A 17,460-nucleotide genomic window follows, 5' to 3' on the forward strand; every position below is an offset into this window, starting at 1 on the left:
AATGTAGGCCTTTACTTCTGTACAAAAATTCTAATGTTGCATAGAGAGAAATTAAAAAGATGAGATCACAATTCTAATTCTATTCTAATATTCTTATGTTTATGTTAGCTGTAAATGAACAACAGTAGATGCTATCATGCAAGATGTTGATCCCTGCCATAGGGAGAAGTTAGGTGTGTAATAGTGAGTGTAATATTCAGTATTCAGGATCTTCATCACTCTGAAGAAGGAGAGCTCAAACCTGTAACTAGGGGGGGGGGGGTGTTAATACCAAATACCACAATAGCCCTGATTTCCTGATGCAACAAGATGTTTTAAGCACTCCTGAGTAATTTTTTTGAAATTTTCTTCCAAAAACCCCCCCCTACCCCCAAAATTACTTTTTTAACCCTGAAAATGCGTGTTTTTTGCCATATTTCACAACTATTCCACTTTTGGCCTATTACAACCGACAAATATTATCATGTTGGACCATTTAATGATCTCACATGTGTCATGTTATATCGTAAGAGTACTTTGCACAATGAAAAGTCTAATGTCAAGGTCATATTGTAGGTGAAAGGTCACCGAAATGCCTTTTCCCCCCCAAAAATCAATAACATTCCCACACTTTATCAAATCATGATTCTCGTCGAAATGTGTCACAGTACTGGCAGAAAAAGTTAAGTGTCATACAACTTAAGATATTTTGTTTCTAAAAAACAGTCTCATGTGATGTGGCTTTTATTCAGTGACAAAACCCACATTCACCATAATTGAAGTTTGGCATGTCCAGTACTGACGAACAAATTAACAATGGCGATTTGTATTCATGGAACAAGGTCAAAATCCAAGAAGGTACTTGAAGATGTGGCCTATATGGAAGAATCTGACCTCCCTCATGGTGTCTTGCCCCGTAAGAAGGATATCATTGAATGCATGATGTATCTTCTTCGCCCTGCAAGGGCCGGTAAAGTCCTGCGAACCAGGTCTATGGCGGCAAAGATTCTCGCCTCTGTTTTAAAAGACCACTGGTTGTTCTGCAACATATACACCATTGGGGAGCAATACATTGCCAGCAGAATTGAAGCCCTTTACGCCTCCTACACACAGTTGCGTGTGTTGCAGTGCTGGAGACGCATCCCATTCACTTTACATGGGCTTTCGTCATCCGTTGCCGAACTGAATTGTGGGTCCGTTGCGTCGCGTTTCTCCCGTCGCTCGCATTGAGAAGTTCAGCTGTTGCTGCACCGACAGACGGCACCGGCCAATCAAGCCAATCGACGGACAGCACCAACCAATCAAATTACGGTTATACTTCAAGTAATTTGCATAGCTACCGTCGGGAACACCCACTTGATGGAACGCAACTGTGTGTAGAAGCCGTTATACCCGCTTCCTCGCCAATATGAATTGGCCACAGTCCAAACAAAGTGAGAAATGGAAAACTGACATGAAGGAGTACAATGGGGATATGGAAAATCGGCAAATCGGCACGAGTGTCCCAAGAAAACCTTTTTGGGATCAAGATGGGGGATGAGAAATGGCAGTTCTTGCATTCCATGCGTAATAATCGCAAAGGTTACTGTGAGGAGCAGGTTGATAGAAAGTGGGAGCGAACAATGGAACGAAAGAATGCGAGGGAAAAGGCCCTGCAGGCCATGCAGAACAAGGAAGAGGAACGGAAGAGGGCTGATACAGCATTGGTTGGGTCAACATACGAAGAAGCTATGGGGGAGGCAACCATAGAGACCACCACTGAATCTACTGATAGTATCTCAGAGCAGGTAAATACAGCAGATGATACCAGAGACTTTCTAATGAGGAGACACAGCACTCAAAAAATCCTCCATAGAAATGCATGGGGCTAGTTTGTAACGCCAACATGGCCGTTGTCTACACATATCCCACCCCTTCCTCGGCAAAACGTCGACATGTGAATACATTAAGCCAATCATGTGGTGTGATGTGAATACATTGAGCCAATCATATGGTGTGTTGTGAAGACATCGTGCCAATCATGTGTTGTGAACTCGCTGCTGGAGCAAGGTTGGTGTCGTGAAGCCTTGCGCACGCGCATTTCTGCGGAATAGGATGCCCAATGAGTGCCCAAAAAGCGTTGCAATATGGCCGCCGAGTGGAGGGACTTGCCTAAAAGGACTTTGATGATACATACAACCCTGCAACTGAGCAACTCCAGTCCAAAAGGAGAAAAGTACACGTTGCCACGGACACTGACAGCAATGACAGTGATAGAGAAGTTATCAGCATTTGCGTAAATCTGCTCGTAAAACATCTCCACTGCTCAAGCTGAAGTGAACCATGCAGAACATTATGACTGAGGTCAACTTTGTTTTACATTGTGCATTGTAATGATCTCTGCTTAATGTTTCTTATTGAATGTAATTCTGGATCATTTTGGGTGACCTTTGACCTTTAATATGACCTTGAAATAGGATATTTTATAATGCAAACTATTCTCATGGCATGACATACCACATGAAAGACCATCAAAGGGCCCATAATGAACATTTCTCTACATTGAACATAACAAAATGTTAGAATATTGTGTTTTTTTGCAAAAAATAGGCATTTTGAGCCATTTTTGTGACCTTTGACCTAAAATATGACCTTGACACTATACCCTTTGTAGTGCAAAGTGCTCTTACGGCATTGCATGCCACATGAAATACCTTTAAAGGACCCAGCATGAACATAAATCCACTATGTACTTTGAAAGTTGGCAAAAAACACACATTTTCAGGGTTGAAAAAGTAATTTTCAGGGTAGGGGGGGGTTTTCGGGCTTGATTTGAAATTTTTTCACATCAATGTATTCCCAAGACATGGGAGCATTAGAAAATCTGGGCTAAAGTTGAATCTGAACATTTTCATGAAATAACACCCCCCCCCCCCCCCCCCTACTGTAACTAGTTCTCTTTGCTTCCTGACTCACTGCTGCCCCCTTCAGATTAGAAAAGAAGCAACATCAGCCCTACTGAATCATTACAACTGGCTCTTTACATCAAATGTGCATGGTGGGTGAAATCAGTTCCTGCCATTCTATTATATGTACAAAAAATTCATGAACACACAGGGTGATATGTGTATATGTTTTCTTTTAAATTTAAATTTTGTCTAATAATGTCTAATAATACAGTTTTTCTAATTTTCGGGTGCCATTTTGTCTTATGCCATTGAGGGTTGAACAAATGACAACTCTATAACTATAATCATATACACATAAATCTGTGCAATGGTATAGAAAATAAGTCCAGATATTGTGGTAAAAAGTAGCAAATATTGAAAAACTTGCATGTGCTTTCTGGGTATGCCTTGGTGTGGCTATATGGATACCGCATTGGGCTCCAGAATGTGCGTAAATAGCGACGCCATGTTGGTGGGGGCAACAGTCACTGGAGGCCAATTTAGAAGCATGTGACTCTGACTGGAAATCACACAGGTGTCTCTGATTGCCGGCAAGTGTTGCCCATAGACAGTACAGTTGCCCATAGACAGTAAAACTCGACAGACAATGCGGTATCTAGCTGTCTAATATCTATGGTCCTAGCACTGTAACAGAGTAGTACTGAAAAATGTAGTACACCAAGACAGCCAGTAGAGTGCGATATAGAACCATAGATCATCATTGCATTTCAGGCCCATGTTTAGAACTGATGTACGCACATTGGAAAGCCAAACAGTCTCAATAGAATAGACATTCTTTATATTGTTATTTTTTTCACGTCAGCAATATTTAATGTTCTGAGTCACCTTTGATAAAACCTGTGGTTGCAATGCCTCGCTCGGTTTGCTCTCTCGTCACTCATCTGGGGAGAGTGAAATACTCACGCACACACACACACACACACACACACACACACAATGGAGTCTAGACTTATCCAGCTTAGCTAAGTCTGTTCACAGACAAGCACCAGTACCACAGTCCAAGAGTAAGATGTTTACAAGTACAAGCTTAGAGAGATAGAGAGAAAGCACAGACCTTTTGACTCTAGTGGTTGAAGTTTACTGTATCAAAGGAATGTAGGCCTTTACTTCTGTACAAAAATTCTAATGTTGCAGAGAGAGAAATTAAAAAGATGAGATCACAATTCTAATTCTATTCTAATATTCTTATGTTTATGTTAGCTGTAAATGAACAACAGTAGATGCTATCATGCAAGATGTTGATCCCTGCCATAGGGAGAAGTTAGGTGTGTAATAGTGAGTGTAATATTCAGTATTCAGGATCTTCATCACTCTGAAGAAGGAGAACTCAAACCTGTAACCAGTTCCCTCTGCTTCCTGACTCACTGCTGCCCCCTTCAGATTAGAAAGGGAGCAACATCAGCTCTACTGAATCATTACAACTGGCTCTTTGCATCAAATGTGCATGGTGGGTGAAATCAGTTCCTGCCATTCTATTATATGTACAAATTCATGAACACACAGGGTGATATGTGTATATGTTTTCTTTTAAACAATAATGTCTAATAATACAGTTGTTCTAATTTCCAGGTGCCATTTTGTCTTATGCCATTGAGGGTTGAACAAATGACAACTCTATAACTATAATCATATACACATATAATCTGTGCAATGGTATAGAAAATAAGTCCAGATATTGTGGTAAAAAGTAGCAAATATTGAAAAACTTGGTTGTGCAACATCTTTATGTGCTTTCTGGGGATGCCTTGGTGTGGCTATATGGCCACCATGGTCACATATGATCATGTAAACTATTGCATTCAGAGTAGCCTAAAGAGAGAGGGGGGAAAGGGCATGATGATGCCAGTTGGGCAGGAATAGAAGATGGCATGGGGGTGACTAAAGGGGCAAAAACTGAGTTATCTAGTTAAAAGTGTCATAGCCTAGTCTAGGGTGCAGTCGTTTTGGTTTGAATATTGTTTACATGACCACATAAGATCATGTATAAGCCCCCCATGACATAAGACAGTAATGAATAATATCCTGTAGTAGTAAAGCACTACTCTAGTTCAACTTGAAAAGAGCACTGATCAAATGCGACAGGAGACGAAGGACATCTGAGCGGAGAGAGAAGGCAGTGCGTAACTTCTCAGAAATAATGACCGATCTGCACAGGTCTGCTTTTTATCAATTGGTATTTCATAATTCCAATGTATTGTACAACTTGCACATACAGTAAGCAATGGCTCAAGAGAGAAAAATTGTGCAAGGCAAGTCAGTGTTTTCCTGGTAATTCTCTGTAATAAGGTGTTTTCACTAAACTGAGGTCTGTTATTTAACCATTTAGCATACCATTTTGCCAGTGGCGTAACAAGTCAATGGTGGGCCCAGGTGCGAGAGCGCTGAGCGGGCCCCATACCGACGAACTTTGGCCCAGGATGAATTAGCTCTGATATGCAATACACATTAAGGGTGACTTCAATTGTTTATGCAAAGGGCCTGAGACACCGAAGTAGTTTAGTTACAGATTACAATTTCAAATAAAAAACACACTACTACATATCCATTACATGTAAAAACATTAAAAAATAATTTTATTAACAGCCTGCAGGCCAGGGTAATCTAATATTACTGCATTAACATCAACTCGCATGGAATTATGGGAACACTCAATGCGCTTCTTCAACCCTCTGCTGAAACTGCAAGCGTAGATTGCTTGCTTATAAACTCGCACTGCGCAGAAACAAAACTTAATGTAGCCTAACTTATTTAACCGTCCAGAAACCAAATAAAATCATTCATATGCATACAATCCCCAATATGCGTGAATTATGCCATTAGAAGAAGGCCATCTTACGAGCCTTTCGTTGTGCAAAATCGTCAACGGTGTTCCCAATATTTAATGCTCTGGCTCTCGTATTTTCAATGGACAGGATAGCTAACCCACGGAGCCTCTCCTGCCCCATGCTGCTTATTATGACCGCCGCGCAGCGAAGCGGCGGTCATATAGGTTTAGTCAGATTTTTTTTTTTTTTTTTTTTTTTATTTATTTTTTTTTTTTCGCATGCCCAAATTTCTGTCAATGAGTCCCGGGACACTGAAAGACCGGGGTACACGAAACTTGGTGGGCATGTAACCCCATATGGATAGCATGGAACCATCGTTTTTCGTTTTGATCTGTAGCCCCCCCGCTGGACTGCACCCCCCGAAAGGAGGGTAGGGCAGACACAGTTTTCTGTGAATATCTCGAGAACCGTAAGGTTTAGGAGGACCATTTTTTTTTTGTATGTTGATCTCAAGGGGCCATGTCAACCCATTCCATAACCACTCATTTCATGTATAGCGCCACCTAGTTAAACACAAAAAAGTAAAAATGAGGTGTTGTAATCGAAGGTATCTGTGACCTAACATAGTCAAAACTGCACGAAATTGGAAGTGTATGATCATTATGACACCCTCTGTATGCACGCCAAATTTTGTGGAATTCCGTTCATGGGGGGCCACACAATAAATTAATTTATGTTACTATACACCAACTGGCCTGTAGGTGGCCGGAGACAGTTTTCTGTGAATATCTCGAGAACCGTAGGGCCTAGGAGGTCCACCTTTTTTATGTATGTTGGTCTTAACGGGGCATGTCAACCCATCCCATTACCACTTATTTCATGTATAGCGCCACCTAGTTAAAAAATAAAAAGCAAAAAATTAGGTGTTTTCATCACAATATCTCTGGCTGACAAGGTCAAAACTGCACGAAATTAAAAGTGTAGGATCATTATGACACCCTCCGAATGCATGCCAAGTTTTGTGTACTTTCGTTCATGGGGGGCCTTACAATAAAATAATTTATGTGTACATTTAGTGACGTACACCAACAATGATTCCCGGGACACTGAAAGACCGGGGTACACAAAACTTGGTGGGCATGTAACCCCACATGGATAGCATGGAACCGTCGTTTTTCGTTTTGATCTGTAGCCCCCCCGCTGGACTGGACCCCCGAAAGGAGGGTAGGGCAGACACAGTTCTCTGTGAATATCTTGAGAACTGTAGGGACTAGGATGACCATTTTTTTCCGTATGTTTGCCTCCAGGGGTCATGTTAACCCATTTCATGTACACACATGTGCACAAACAGATACACACACACACACATACATTCACAGTAATCATACGTATGACACATACTCACACAGTAGACATATGTACGCTTGCACAGGCACATACGCAGGCACACACACAAGCGCATGCACACGCACACGCACGCACGCACACACACACACACACACACACACACACACACACACACACACACACACAACATAAACATGAACATGCACACATGCACACAATTCAAGAATTTCTCAGAATTATGAACAGGCAAGATGGAGGTGGGGTTGTATAAAATGAATTTTACATGTGAAATCTATGAACTAATCATGTTTTGGTACTTGTTGTCTAGCAGATATCAGTGAGAATTGAGTACGTGTGGATAATGCAATTTAGTGAGACAGTTAGAATCATATAGGCCTTTCAGCGTGATTTATTTTTGTGGAAAAAATGTGCTGGACTGGGCGGCGGTCATATTTTGTACCGCTCTGCGGTACATCTAGTTAGGTATAGGTCTTAATAAGTTTGAGTTTGGAAAAAGATCGCTTAGCTGTTGCCACAGTCACAATGTCAGAAACAACATGAGTACACACTTCCCGGAATGTGGATGTTACACTGTCATAATCTACCACCAGCATTTTGGCAAGTTGAAAAATAGATGACTTCTGTGAAATCTCTGCTTTAAAGCAAAAACGTCTTGCCTTTTCAAGCAGTTCATCATCACCTGCGAGTTGAAGGGTCATAGGACGTAAAGACTCAAACACATGACAAGTTTCCCGCATACTTGCAAATCTTTGGGAGAGCTGACTGATTATGATGTCCAGAGTTGCATTAAATACCTGTACTTTGAAGTATCTCTCTGCATCGGTTAAGCGCTCATCTTCCGATAGATCGTCAAAGTGACGCTTCACTCTCCGTGCTCTAACATTCTAAAGTTCTAAAAAAAAAAAAAAAAAAAAAAGGAGGCAGGGCGGGGGTAGCGACGGGCCCCGGGAGGTCACGGGCCCTGGTGCGACTGCACTTGCTGCACCTACTATAGTTACGCCACTGCATTTTGCACTTTGTAACAAGTTATTATTTTGAACAACAGTGAGTGATACTACTGTAGCATAACATTTGTCTTGGTATCGGGGTTGCATTTTGAGCATTTTTGAGTATTGGGGGAATCTATATGTCCCCCTCAAAGTATATTATGATTACACCCTTGGTCTTTGTAATATTATAAAGCACACCAATATGCCAATATGTCTCATCTAAATTAAATTGTAACAGCGTTTAATGTTATCTAAGCAGTAGTATTTTTACATTTACTACACATATTATATATATATATATATATGTGTATTTATTTTTTTATTTTATAGTAATTGTTTTGGATAAAAGCGTGAGCTAAATGACTAAATGTAAATGTGTGTGTGTGTGTTTGCTCATCTAGCTTCCTGTAAATCTTCAGTCATGTTGGAGTAACCACAAATCTGTCCTCCTACACGATGACCTGAATCAGGAACTAGAAAACTAGAAAATATAAAATATATTTTTGTATAACTCAAAATAATATTTAATTATACATTTTTCAGTAGCGAGATGTAGAATGGGACAAAATCTGGTTTGGCTCTAACCGAGGGCATTTATTAGCCTGGCCATACCTAGATCTAGATAATTTTAGGGAGATACTAGTCTGGAACACCATAGTTCACTAACATTTCCATTGGTTGGCAGATTACCTTCCCAATCAGCAACGAAACTGGATGACATAGTTTCAAAATCGAAAGTGGCTTTGGTAAACCGTAGCAGCAACACCTGCAAACATCAAAAATTGCAGTCTGAAGAATGAGTAAATTTATTTACAGCAAAATTAGGCCCACATACATTGTTTCCTGACTGACAAGGCTGTTTAGTGTCAGTTTGTAAAGTTTAGGTGAAGTAGGAAGTAATGAATGAATCCCTAAATAATGTGATTGGTTAGGCAATGATTTCAAAATCAGCGCCCGTAGCAATGCAAGTGTTGGAAAGGAATCCTAATTGTGAATGACCAGACTCTATTCACTTTGTGAATGAGTTTTGTTTCCCAGGCAAGGCATTTATTGCCTAAATTGCCCGATTATGTTTACCACGCTCGTAGTTTGGTACTGTGATGTTTTCTCAAGGTGCTATGAGGGACATTAAATGTGGTGATGAATAGAAAGCCAACTTCAGATTAATATTTATCCTCCTGAGACCCTTACTTCACTACGTAATCAGTGTGTTAGCTCAGATCAGAAAATGTTGTGGAGAGAATTTTAGAGGGAAACAAATTAAAATTCACCCGAGAATTCTCGTCACGTAATCAAAATTCCACTAGTAAGTCGTGGTTTTGTACCAGCAGTATTACAATACTGTTTACAGCACTTCGAGACCCAGTACAAAGATCATTTAGACACCTTTCTGGGATGGGAGCTTGCGTTTCTTTAGGAATCCGCCATCTTGGTTTGTATAGAAATTAATATTAAGTGGCACATTAACGTAAGGGGGGCAAAAATAGGGCACGGGCGGACATAGGTGATTATATAGGGTTGAAGGTCTGCAGCTGTCTCACTGCTCTTGTTTGGGACTGGCTCTCAGTTCTTTCCTTTTAGTGTGCTAACATATAATTTGTAATTTGTGAATTTTTGAGTAGCTCTCCAAAATATAACAAATTCACAGATATCCTGCCGAGAAATAATCTGTGTGGTGTAGACTCTTCATAACAGTAATTATATCATAACTCTAAAACATAAAGACAACATGTCATGGACATTGTATGCATGTACTGTAAACTAGCAGAATGTTTACTGTCTTGTTTCAGTCTATTTCTTTCCTCCTGTTCTTGGCTCCATTAATTAGGCCTGACTGTAAGCATCCTTCCGGTGTGCAGACTCTTCATAACACCAGATACTACAGAGGATATATTGATAAGTCATGTAGAGTATAAAACCAGTATGACATGAAGTGACGTTTTTTAGTCGTGCAGAGTTTAAAACCAGTATGACATGAAGTGACGTTTTTTAGTCGTGTAGAGTTTAAAACCAGTATGACATGAAGTGACGTTTTTTAGTCGTGTAGAGTTTAAAACCAGTATGACATGAAGTGACGTTTTTTAGTCGTGTAGAGTTTAAAACCAGTATGACATGAAGTGACGTTTTTTAGTCGTGTAGAGTTTAAAACCAGTATGACATGAAGTGACGTTTTTTTTTTCTCCAGTCAGTTTTGTATCCTTGAGCTTCGTTCTTTGGGCCTGGCTTTGAGCTTCCTCTTGGCGTAGCAGCACATGACGCCAGCGGTGAGCAGGCTGCAGAGCACCAGGATGGGGAAGGAGGCACAGGCCCCGATCAGCCTGTCTCGCCCGTGGACCCGCTCCAGAGTGCGCCAGCGTGCCCGGAAGTCCCGGAACAGCGCCTCCTGCTGGACCAGCGTGCACAGCGCCAGGAAGAGGTGGAAGATCTGATGGCCGTGGCCCAGGACGTCGCAGCGGCCCGGGAAGAAGCACTCGGGCACGGGGCACGAGAAGAAGAGCGCCGCCAGCAGGAAGAAGAAGATCTGCAGCGCGTGGAGCGCGATAGCGCCGTCGGCGTCCGACGAGCCGGCGCTGGCCAGCCGGTGGGCAACGGGGCTGATGTCCAGAAGGTACGCCAGGCTGGTGGGCACCAGCTGGAAGACCTTGCGGCGGAGCGGGTACGGCCGCTGGTAGCGCAGCTTGGCGAAGCAGCAGCTGGCGCAGGTCAGCCAGCCGAGGAGCACGGCGCCGGGCAGAAAGGCGTCGGCCACGGCGGTCTCGCGCCACGCCGGCTCCGAGCTGTAGAAGTAGTGCACCAGCGCGCAGCCGTACTGGTAGACGCACACGCCCACGTAGTCCAGGAAGAAGAGGCAGTAGTGGGCGAGCTCCGAGTGCGACTGCAGCAGGTGGGCGGCCGCACTGCAGGTCAGGTAGGTGAGGGCAGAGGTCACGTACAGGCACAGGGGCAGCGCGGTCAGGTCCAGCGGGGCAGGCCAGGTGTGCAGCAGAAGCAAGAAGCGGAGGAGGACGATCACGCCGGTCAGCATGTGGCTCCACACATTGACAGACTCGTTGTGCACCTGGAAGAGGCTGAGCAGGTAGCAGGACCAGCGCTGGCCCACGGGCCGGTAGCCACCGTGGATGTACGGCTCGCGGAACAGGACGGGGACATCTTTGGCCAGCACAGTGGCCTGGGGAGGCGGGGAGAAGCCACTTAGCCGTCTGCGGTGCATGGACAGGAAACTGAGACACACCAAAGTCCACCGCGGCATGCTGGGAAGGGATGGAGGAGGGAGAGAGAGAGAGAGATCAGCACTGGAAATTAAATTATGAATGATGAAATGAAAGACAACAAGATCTGTTATGTCTTATCACTTTGGTGAGCACATGTTCTGGCACATAATGGCTGCTGTGCATCACCCAGGTGGGTGCTACACATTGGTAATGGTTAGTGAGGTTCCTCCTTCGCTATTAAACGGCTTTGGGTGCAATGATAAAGCGCTATAGAAAATGTAATGTTATTGTCTGTAATGGTCTGTTCAACCATTTTGTAGAGCACGATTTGTATTACAGTCGCGCATCATAGATTGTAGTACAACACTTGTGTCCACTCTGTACCACAAATATCAGACCACAATTCTGCTAAACAATGTCCCTAAAGAGACAGAACAGAAAACTTATATTATATTCATGATTTTAAAAGCAAGTGAATGTGATTACTGTTTAAAGGATCAGGGAATGAGCTAAATAGGTGAAACACTCCATAATCAGCCAATTTGGCAGGAAAACCCAAGTGTGGAATTAGACAAACAGGGTCTGCATTAAAGGAGTCCTAACAAAGTACCTTTAGCAAACAACAACAATTACTCTCATATCACTCCAGATATTCTGCTTTGGTCAAACAAATTTAAAATGAATGATGGGTAAAGGATTTGTGAAATTCATTAATTCTGAGATGCTGCAAAGTATCAATGATTATTACAATTTGAATGTAAAATCATATAAGCAACAACTTTTCTCTTTTTTCCTTATTTGCAAATCAATATATGTATAATGCATTACTTTGTAACATAGTAAGCAGGTGAAATGATACAGTATGTGATCACTCACCTTGTCGCACTATGGAGTCCTCCTCAGGTTAACAGTGAACGTCCATGAGTCTGCCATCATGACTTAGGTCGCAGAGGTCAGCGACAGCATACTGAGGATGAAGAGGCCAAGTCAAGTGAGGCTTCTACAGGACCTTCCTGTGCCTCACTCTGTGTGTATGTCTGTCTGTGTGTGTGTGTGTGTGTGTGTGTGTGTGTGTGTGTGTGTGTGTGTGTGTGTGTGACCTGGAGCAGGGACCACTCTTTGTTTCTGTTCAGATTTGCAGATGTGTGTTCTTTAGCTAGTCTGACCTGCACAGACAATGTTATAAATGTGTCCAGTTTTTGTTCTAGAGAAGTTCCTCGAACATGGTTGTCTTTGTGCTATCTATCTCTATCTCTATGGACAAGCGAGTTCTCTCTCTCTCTCTCTCTCTCTCTCTCTCTCTCTAGTCAAGTCTCGAACAGTGTGCTCGTGCCCAGCCTGTCCAGCACAATGAATGAAATGTGTCCAGTTCAGCTCTGGGCAGAAACAACTCAACTCAAGGATTAAGAATCATGTGACATTCTTTAGGTCACAAAGCTCAGCTCTCAGTGTTTCCCTTGTGAATGCTCTCCTAGGAGAGCCGCCGAAGTTGTTCCCAATTTCCTGTGTCTAGACGCAGCCCACTAACTATTATCAGATTAGATGAAACATATTTGTTGACTGCTTCTTAGCAACATATTCAAATTTTACTGACAATTTCATAAGTTTATATATGTATTCCTCAGTGAACAGTGGCATGTTGATGTTCAAATGAGTGACTTCTTTGTTCTCTCTTATCTGAAATTATTCTCAAATGCTAATTATGTGTAATATTTCTTCAGCAGAGGCGCTTGATCAAATGTGAATGGAGCTAGAGTAAGACATGGAGGAACTGATATGACTATATTACTGCAGTGATGCATTTCAACATAGGTACATCACATTGAGGACCAGTTACACTGACACATTTAGTGTACACACGTATCCAAACTTAATCTCAGTATAGATGCAGTGGAGTAGAGGTATGAGTACGCCACCAATAACCACTTTTTAAAGAAGAATTCTGGTAGTTCATGTTCATGAGCCCCAACATTCATGCCCCCAGAGTGTAGCACTGTAGCTGCCTGGCGGCTCGAGTCATTGGCTGCAGCGGGTAGAGCTACAGTATAGGCTGAACCGATTATTTTCGGGTGAGTTTTCGTACCGACAGTTCTCAGTGACTTCGAGAAACAGACACCTACCGGTATGTGAAAAATCACTGCGATTTTCTTTTAAGCATTTGTCTCTATGCTGCAAGAGCACCATAGATTCACAAAAGCATGTCCAGAATGTAAATTGTAAGTCACTTTGTAAAGTAAGTTACGTTGGATAACAGTGCCAGCCAAATAGTAAGTATTGTATATCAGTATACTAAATAATATGCACAAGACATGTGTGGAAGCTATTTATCTTGTATTGTTTATTTATTTTGTGTCGAATCTGCTAGATTTTCAAAGACATTGTCCACAGACCCACAAATAAACATGTTATCTCAGTTGTTGAAACATAAACATGGCATATTTTTGCATAGCATCTTTACAACAATTTATTTTCCCATTAACTAATGACAGGGTCAGGATCAGTGTTAGAATCAGGTATGCATAAGTGGTTGTGGGACACACTATACAGATCATAATGTTTCACATGGAGCGGAGTGTCCTTCAGTGTGAATGTTTGGCCCAGACACACATGCAGCCCACTGCCACGCGTCTGAAATGCGCGACGTAACACCTGGGCCTGCCTACTTGTCTCTGCAGGACCATGAGCACCTGGTGGATGGGCACAGCGTTGAGGTTCCCCCGAGCTTCCATGTCACTCTGTGGATATTCGCAGTATGACGCGTCACAGACTGCTTCGTAGATCACCTGAGGAATCCCATTCTCCACAAAGATTCTCCTAGAAGGGTTCAGGAAAGGACGGCCATTACATTACAGCACGAAGCTATGCCCAGATGGACAAATGCTTAGTCTGGCTTTCACCAGACCAAGCTCAATGTTTTAAGATCATGAACATTGGTCTGGGGAGTCCGCTATGTATTTTCTACTGCACAAGAGGCGTGATCAACGGGTATAGTTCAAATGACTCTGTACGCAATTGGATAGTCATTCACCAATCTGACCAATGAACCGGGTGACGTTTGCAGAGCGACACGAAAAAACTCCAGGCTCTCCCGCTAACGTCATAGTTTTAAACCTTCCAATAGCGCGCCAGGTGGATAAGCCAGTTTGTGATTGGCCCCCGCAAAAGTGTAACAGAAGCAGGAGAAAGAGATGTACAAGTTTCCAGCCTGAGCTGCAGGGCGGAATAGAAACCGCCGTCAGATCAGGCTGGGTTCACCCAGCCTAACAAACGCTTTCACTGCTTTGGTGGAGTTCTGACCCACTAATCTTCTCTCAGAATGCTTGGCAAGAATCACTCTGTGCAATTATTCTAGAACATTAAACCGGAATGCAGTGGGGAGAAAGGTCTTAGTCGATCCTCAACCATGAACCTCCTTATTGTTGGGACTACCGATCAATTTGGTGTATTTGTATGCTTTGTACCTACAACTCGGAAGCCATATCTTCCAGATGACTAAAGGCAATTTGCAAGCAATTACAATTATGCTTGTAGGCCTAATCCAACTCCATGCAGTTCAATTCCAGTTTCTTCTTTGACCCATAATAGCTTCTTCTAAAAGTATGGTACAGTTTCTGAGAATGCACATTCTTTGGTCCATGCCATGACACCCATAAAGTATTTTGATTCCCAAATCCCAGACCTTTGTGACGCGTGACTTGTGATGCAGCAGATCTCTTTGACTCTAACTTCTATCCCACTTAAACAAGTAGGAGTTTACAGCCTTTGAAGTACAGAAGACAGCTTATGTCACAGTGAAAGGACACAGTTGGGAGAATGTACGGCTCTTCGCCAGGTTTACATCGTGCCATACTAACTAAATCATCTTGTTTGGGACTCACTGTTCCTCTCCACTGAGCATGCCATCAGTTCCTATCTCATGGACTGTGTTAACACAATTAAACCAAAATACTCATGTCATTATTACATTAAACGAATGCACTAAACTAACAAATCAATCTAAGAATGGCTTTGCATAACATCACGCTACGAGTTGAAGATTTGAATGAGGCTTCCACTTACTTCCACTTCCAGGGAGAAAGTGATTGTCCGTTGAGCTCTCGGCTCCTTCTCCATCCCTCAGAGGGAGGCGGACGGTGCACAAGGAACTTCATTTTGGGGTAACAAACAGCCGAGTTGCTGCCCTCCACCAGAGAGCATCCCATCAGCAGGACCAAGCAGCACATGAACCCCTGTGCAAAGGAAGGAGGGAGATTCCGTGTCTGGCATCTCATTTTGAAAAAGTCAGATCAAGCATCTGTTTAGTAATCTGAATACCATCCCATCTGTTTGTGGTCTTATTCGCAAATACAAACTCAACAATTGCTCAACTCATTGCATTCTCCTCACTCAAGCCACTTACCGTAGCATCACATTTCATATAGCTGCAAGGCCTGGATGGTAGCCCCTACCGTTATCTACTAACGGCCGTTATTCTCTAAACATTCAGAAGCACGTCTGATAGTTCATCATGGCTTTGTCTTCATGAGGCAACATCTTGATCATAGTCAGATGATCATAGTGAAGAGTGTGTGTGCTCTGCGATTTAAAGATGCTCTAGCAACAGCAAACTTCTATACAATTCATGCCGAGGAGTCTCCAAGCAAATGCAAGCACTGTCTTTAAGTATGGACAGTGTAACTGCAAGCTAAAACTAAAAAGGATTGCAAAAGCGATAGAAAGAAATACACTCACCCAAGGTTTGGTAGCAGTGAATTTGTAGAACATCTCAATTGTTTTCGAACACTTTCCGTCAGGTTGTTGAAATGATGTGCCTCTGATAGATCTGAGGCACTTAGGTGCTGATAAAGGGCCTACACTGACCTGGATGATATTATCAAAGGAAGAGGTAGGTACATTTGGCAGAGTTTTGACTGTGCTGTTCCAAAAATGCCCACTGTCAGCCACCTCTTAGTCAAAGGGTTAATATCCGACCACATAAATCACATAATCAAGATAATCTGCACGCTGTCTGTGGGTGTAGACAGGGCAAAACCTACACCGATCCGATAAAGATCATTACCAGATTTTTCTTTGTTAATCCTACAGTATAGTACTTTTATGCGTAGAATCCATTTCTGTATCATGCTAGTTAATTAAATAATTTGCACAAACTGCACCGTATAGTTGATAACCTGCAAAAGCGTGTATCTTGCTCAAAACGCTTAGTTTATGCCTCAAAAGCAAATATGTATGCCAATGAAACAGTCAGTGCAATCAAAATGACAAGTCATGATGCTATTGTTTATGTCAAGATAGTCAAACTCTTTTGTCTTGTTGTCAATATGACAGTTTACTCTTACATGTAAGTATTTTCTTATGAGCAATGTGCAAGGCAGCACTATTTTCTATTTCAAAACTATAAAGTTACACATTATTGTGTTCAGAGGGGGTCGCTCTGTGACATTGTAATAATATGAAGAAAACAAAGGCTTTTACAGCATTGTAAATGACAACTGTACAGTAAAACAGAGCTGTGCAACACTATATATCTTTCTATCCTGACGTTCCTGTCTGTCAGGTCACATATATGTATATGCTAACTAGACAGACTATAATAAACACATTTGCATGTAATGACACAAGTGATGAAATAAGGCCAATTGGTTTTATGGGGTAGGTGGGGATGTGGGGATTTCTGGTTTATGTGCCCACCTGCACTGGCAACCAGTGTGGCTTGTGTGACTGCAAGCATGGTCACATGGGGCAGGTCACATGACTAACTAGGAAGTTGTAAAGTTTGGTTTGTTGAGAGCTCACATTCTCTTGCTGCTGCCACCACTTGCTCTTTGTGACTGTTAGGGTACCCTGTCATGCAGGTAATGAATATGATGTTCCATGCAGTGTGTGCTGACCCGACCTAATCAGCCTGAGGAGTCTCAGCCAGTTATCCCATGTAGTCTTTCTTACACACAACTTACATTCTGGATTGTATTTATACTATTTGTAATAAATTTGAGTATTTCGTATATGCCTTTTGTTAACTGTTCCTTTGTGGGGATGGCCGAGAACCAGCCATGTTAGAGAGCTTATAGGTTTCTCCCGCCTGGGTTTAGGGGGTGGCGTAGTCAGAGTAGGTATTCTGCATGTCAGGTACCACAGGACTATTCAGCAGGGAACCAGTATAGTGCATTTTGACCAACATAACATTAGCTATTGGAAA

General features: G+C 42.4%; 1 protein-coding gene across 1 annotated transcript; it reads right to left on the reverse strand.

The window, feature by feature from the left end:
- Window positions 1–10,234: 10,234 nt before the first annotated feature.
- On the reverse strand, window positions 10,235–15,412 carry LOC143139518 (membrane progestin receptor beta-like). The gene is made up of 3 exons (XM_076300101.1): window positions 15,321–15,412; window positions 13,911–14,075; window positions 10,235–11,249 (listed from the first exon to the last, which is right to left on the reverse strand). The coding sequence occupies exons 1-3, from the start codon at window positions 15,410–15,412 to the stop codon at window positions 10,235–10,237; spliced, it is 1,272 nt and encodes a 423-aa protein (XP_076156216.1).
- Window positions 15,413–17,460: the final 2,048 nt, after the last annotated feature.

The sequence above is a fragment of the Alosa pseudoharengus genome, unplaced genomic scaffold (assembly GCF_046254945.1).
Source record: "Alosa pseudoharengus isolate Yale_2024_CS ecotype anadromous, Long Island Sound unplaced genomic scaffold, YU_APseudo_1.1 YU_APseudo_1.1_scf_22, whole genome shotgun sequence".
NCBI classification, from domain to species: Eukaryota; Metazoa; Chordata; class Actinopteri; order Clupeiformes; family Clupeidae; genus Alosa; species Alosa pseudoharengus.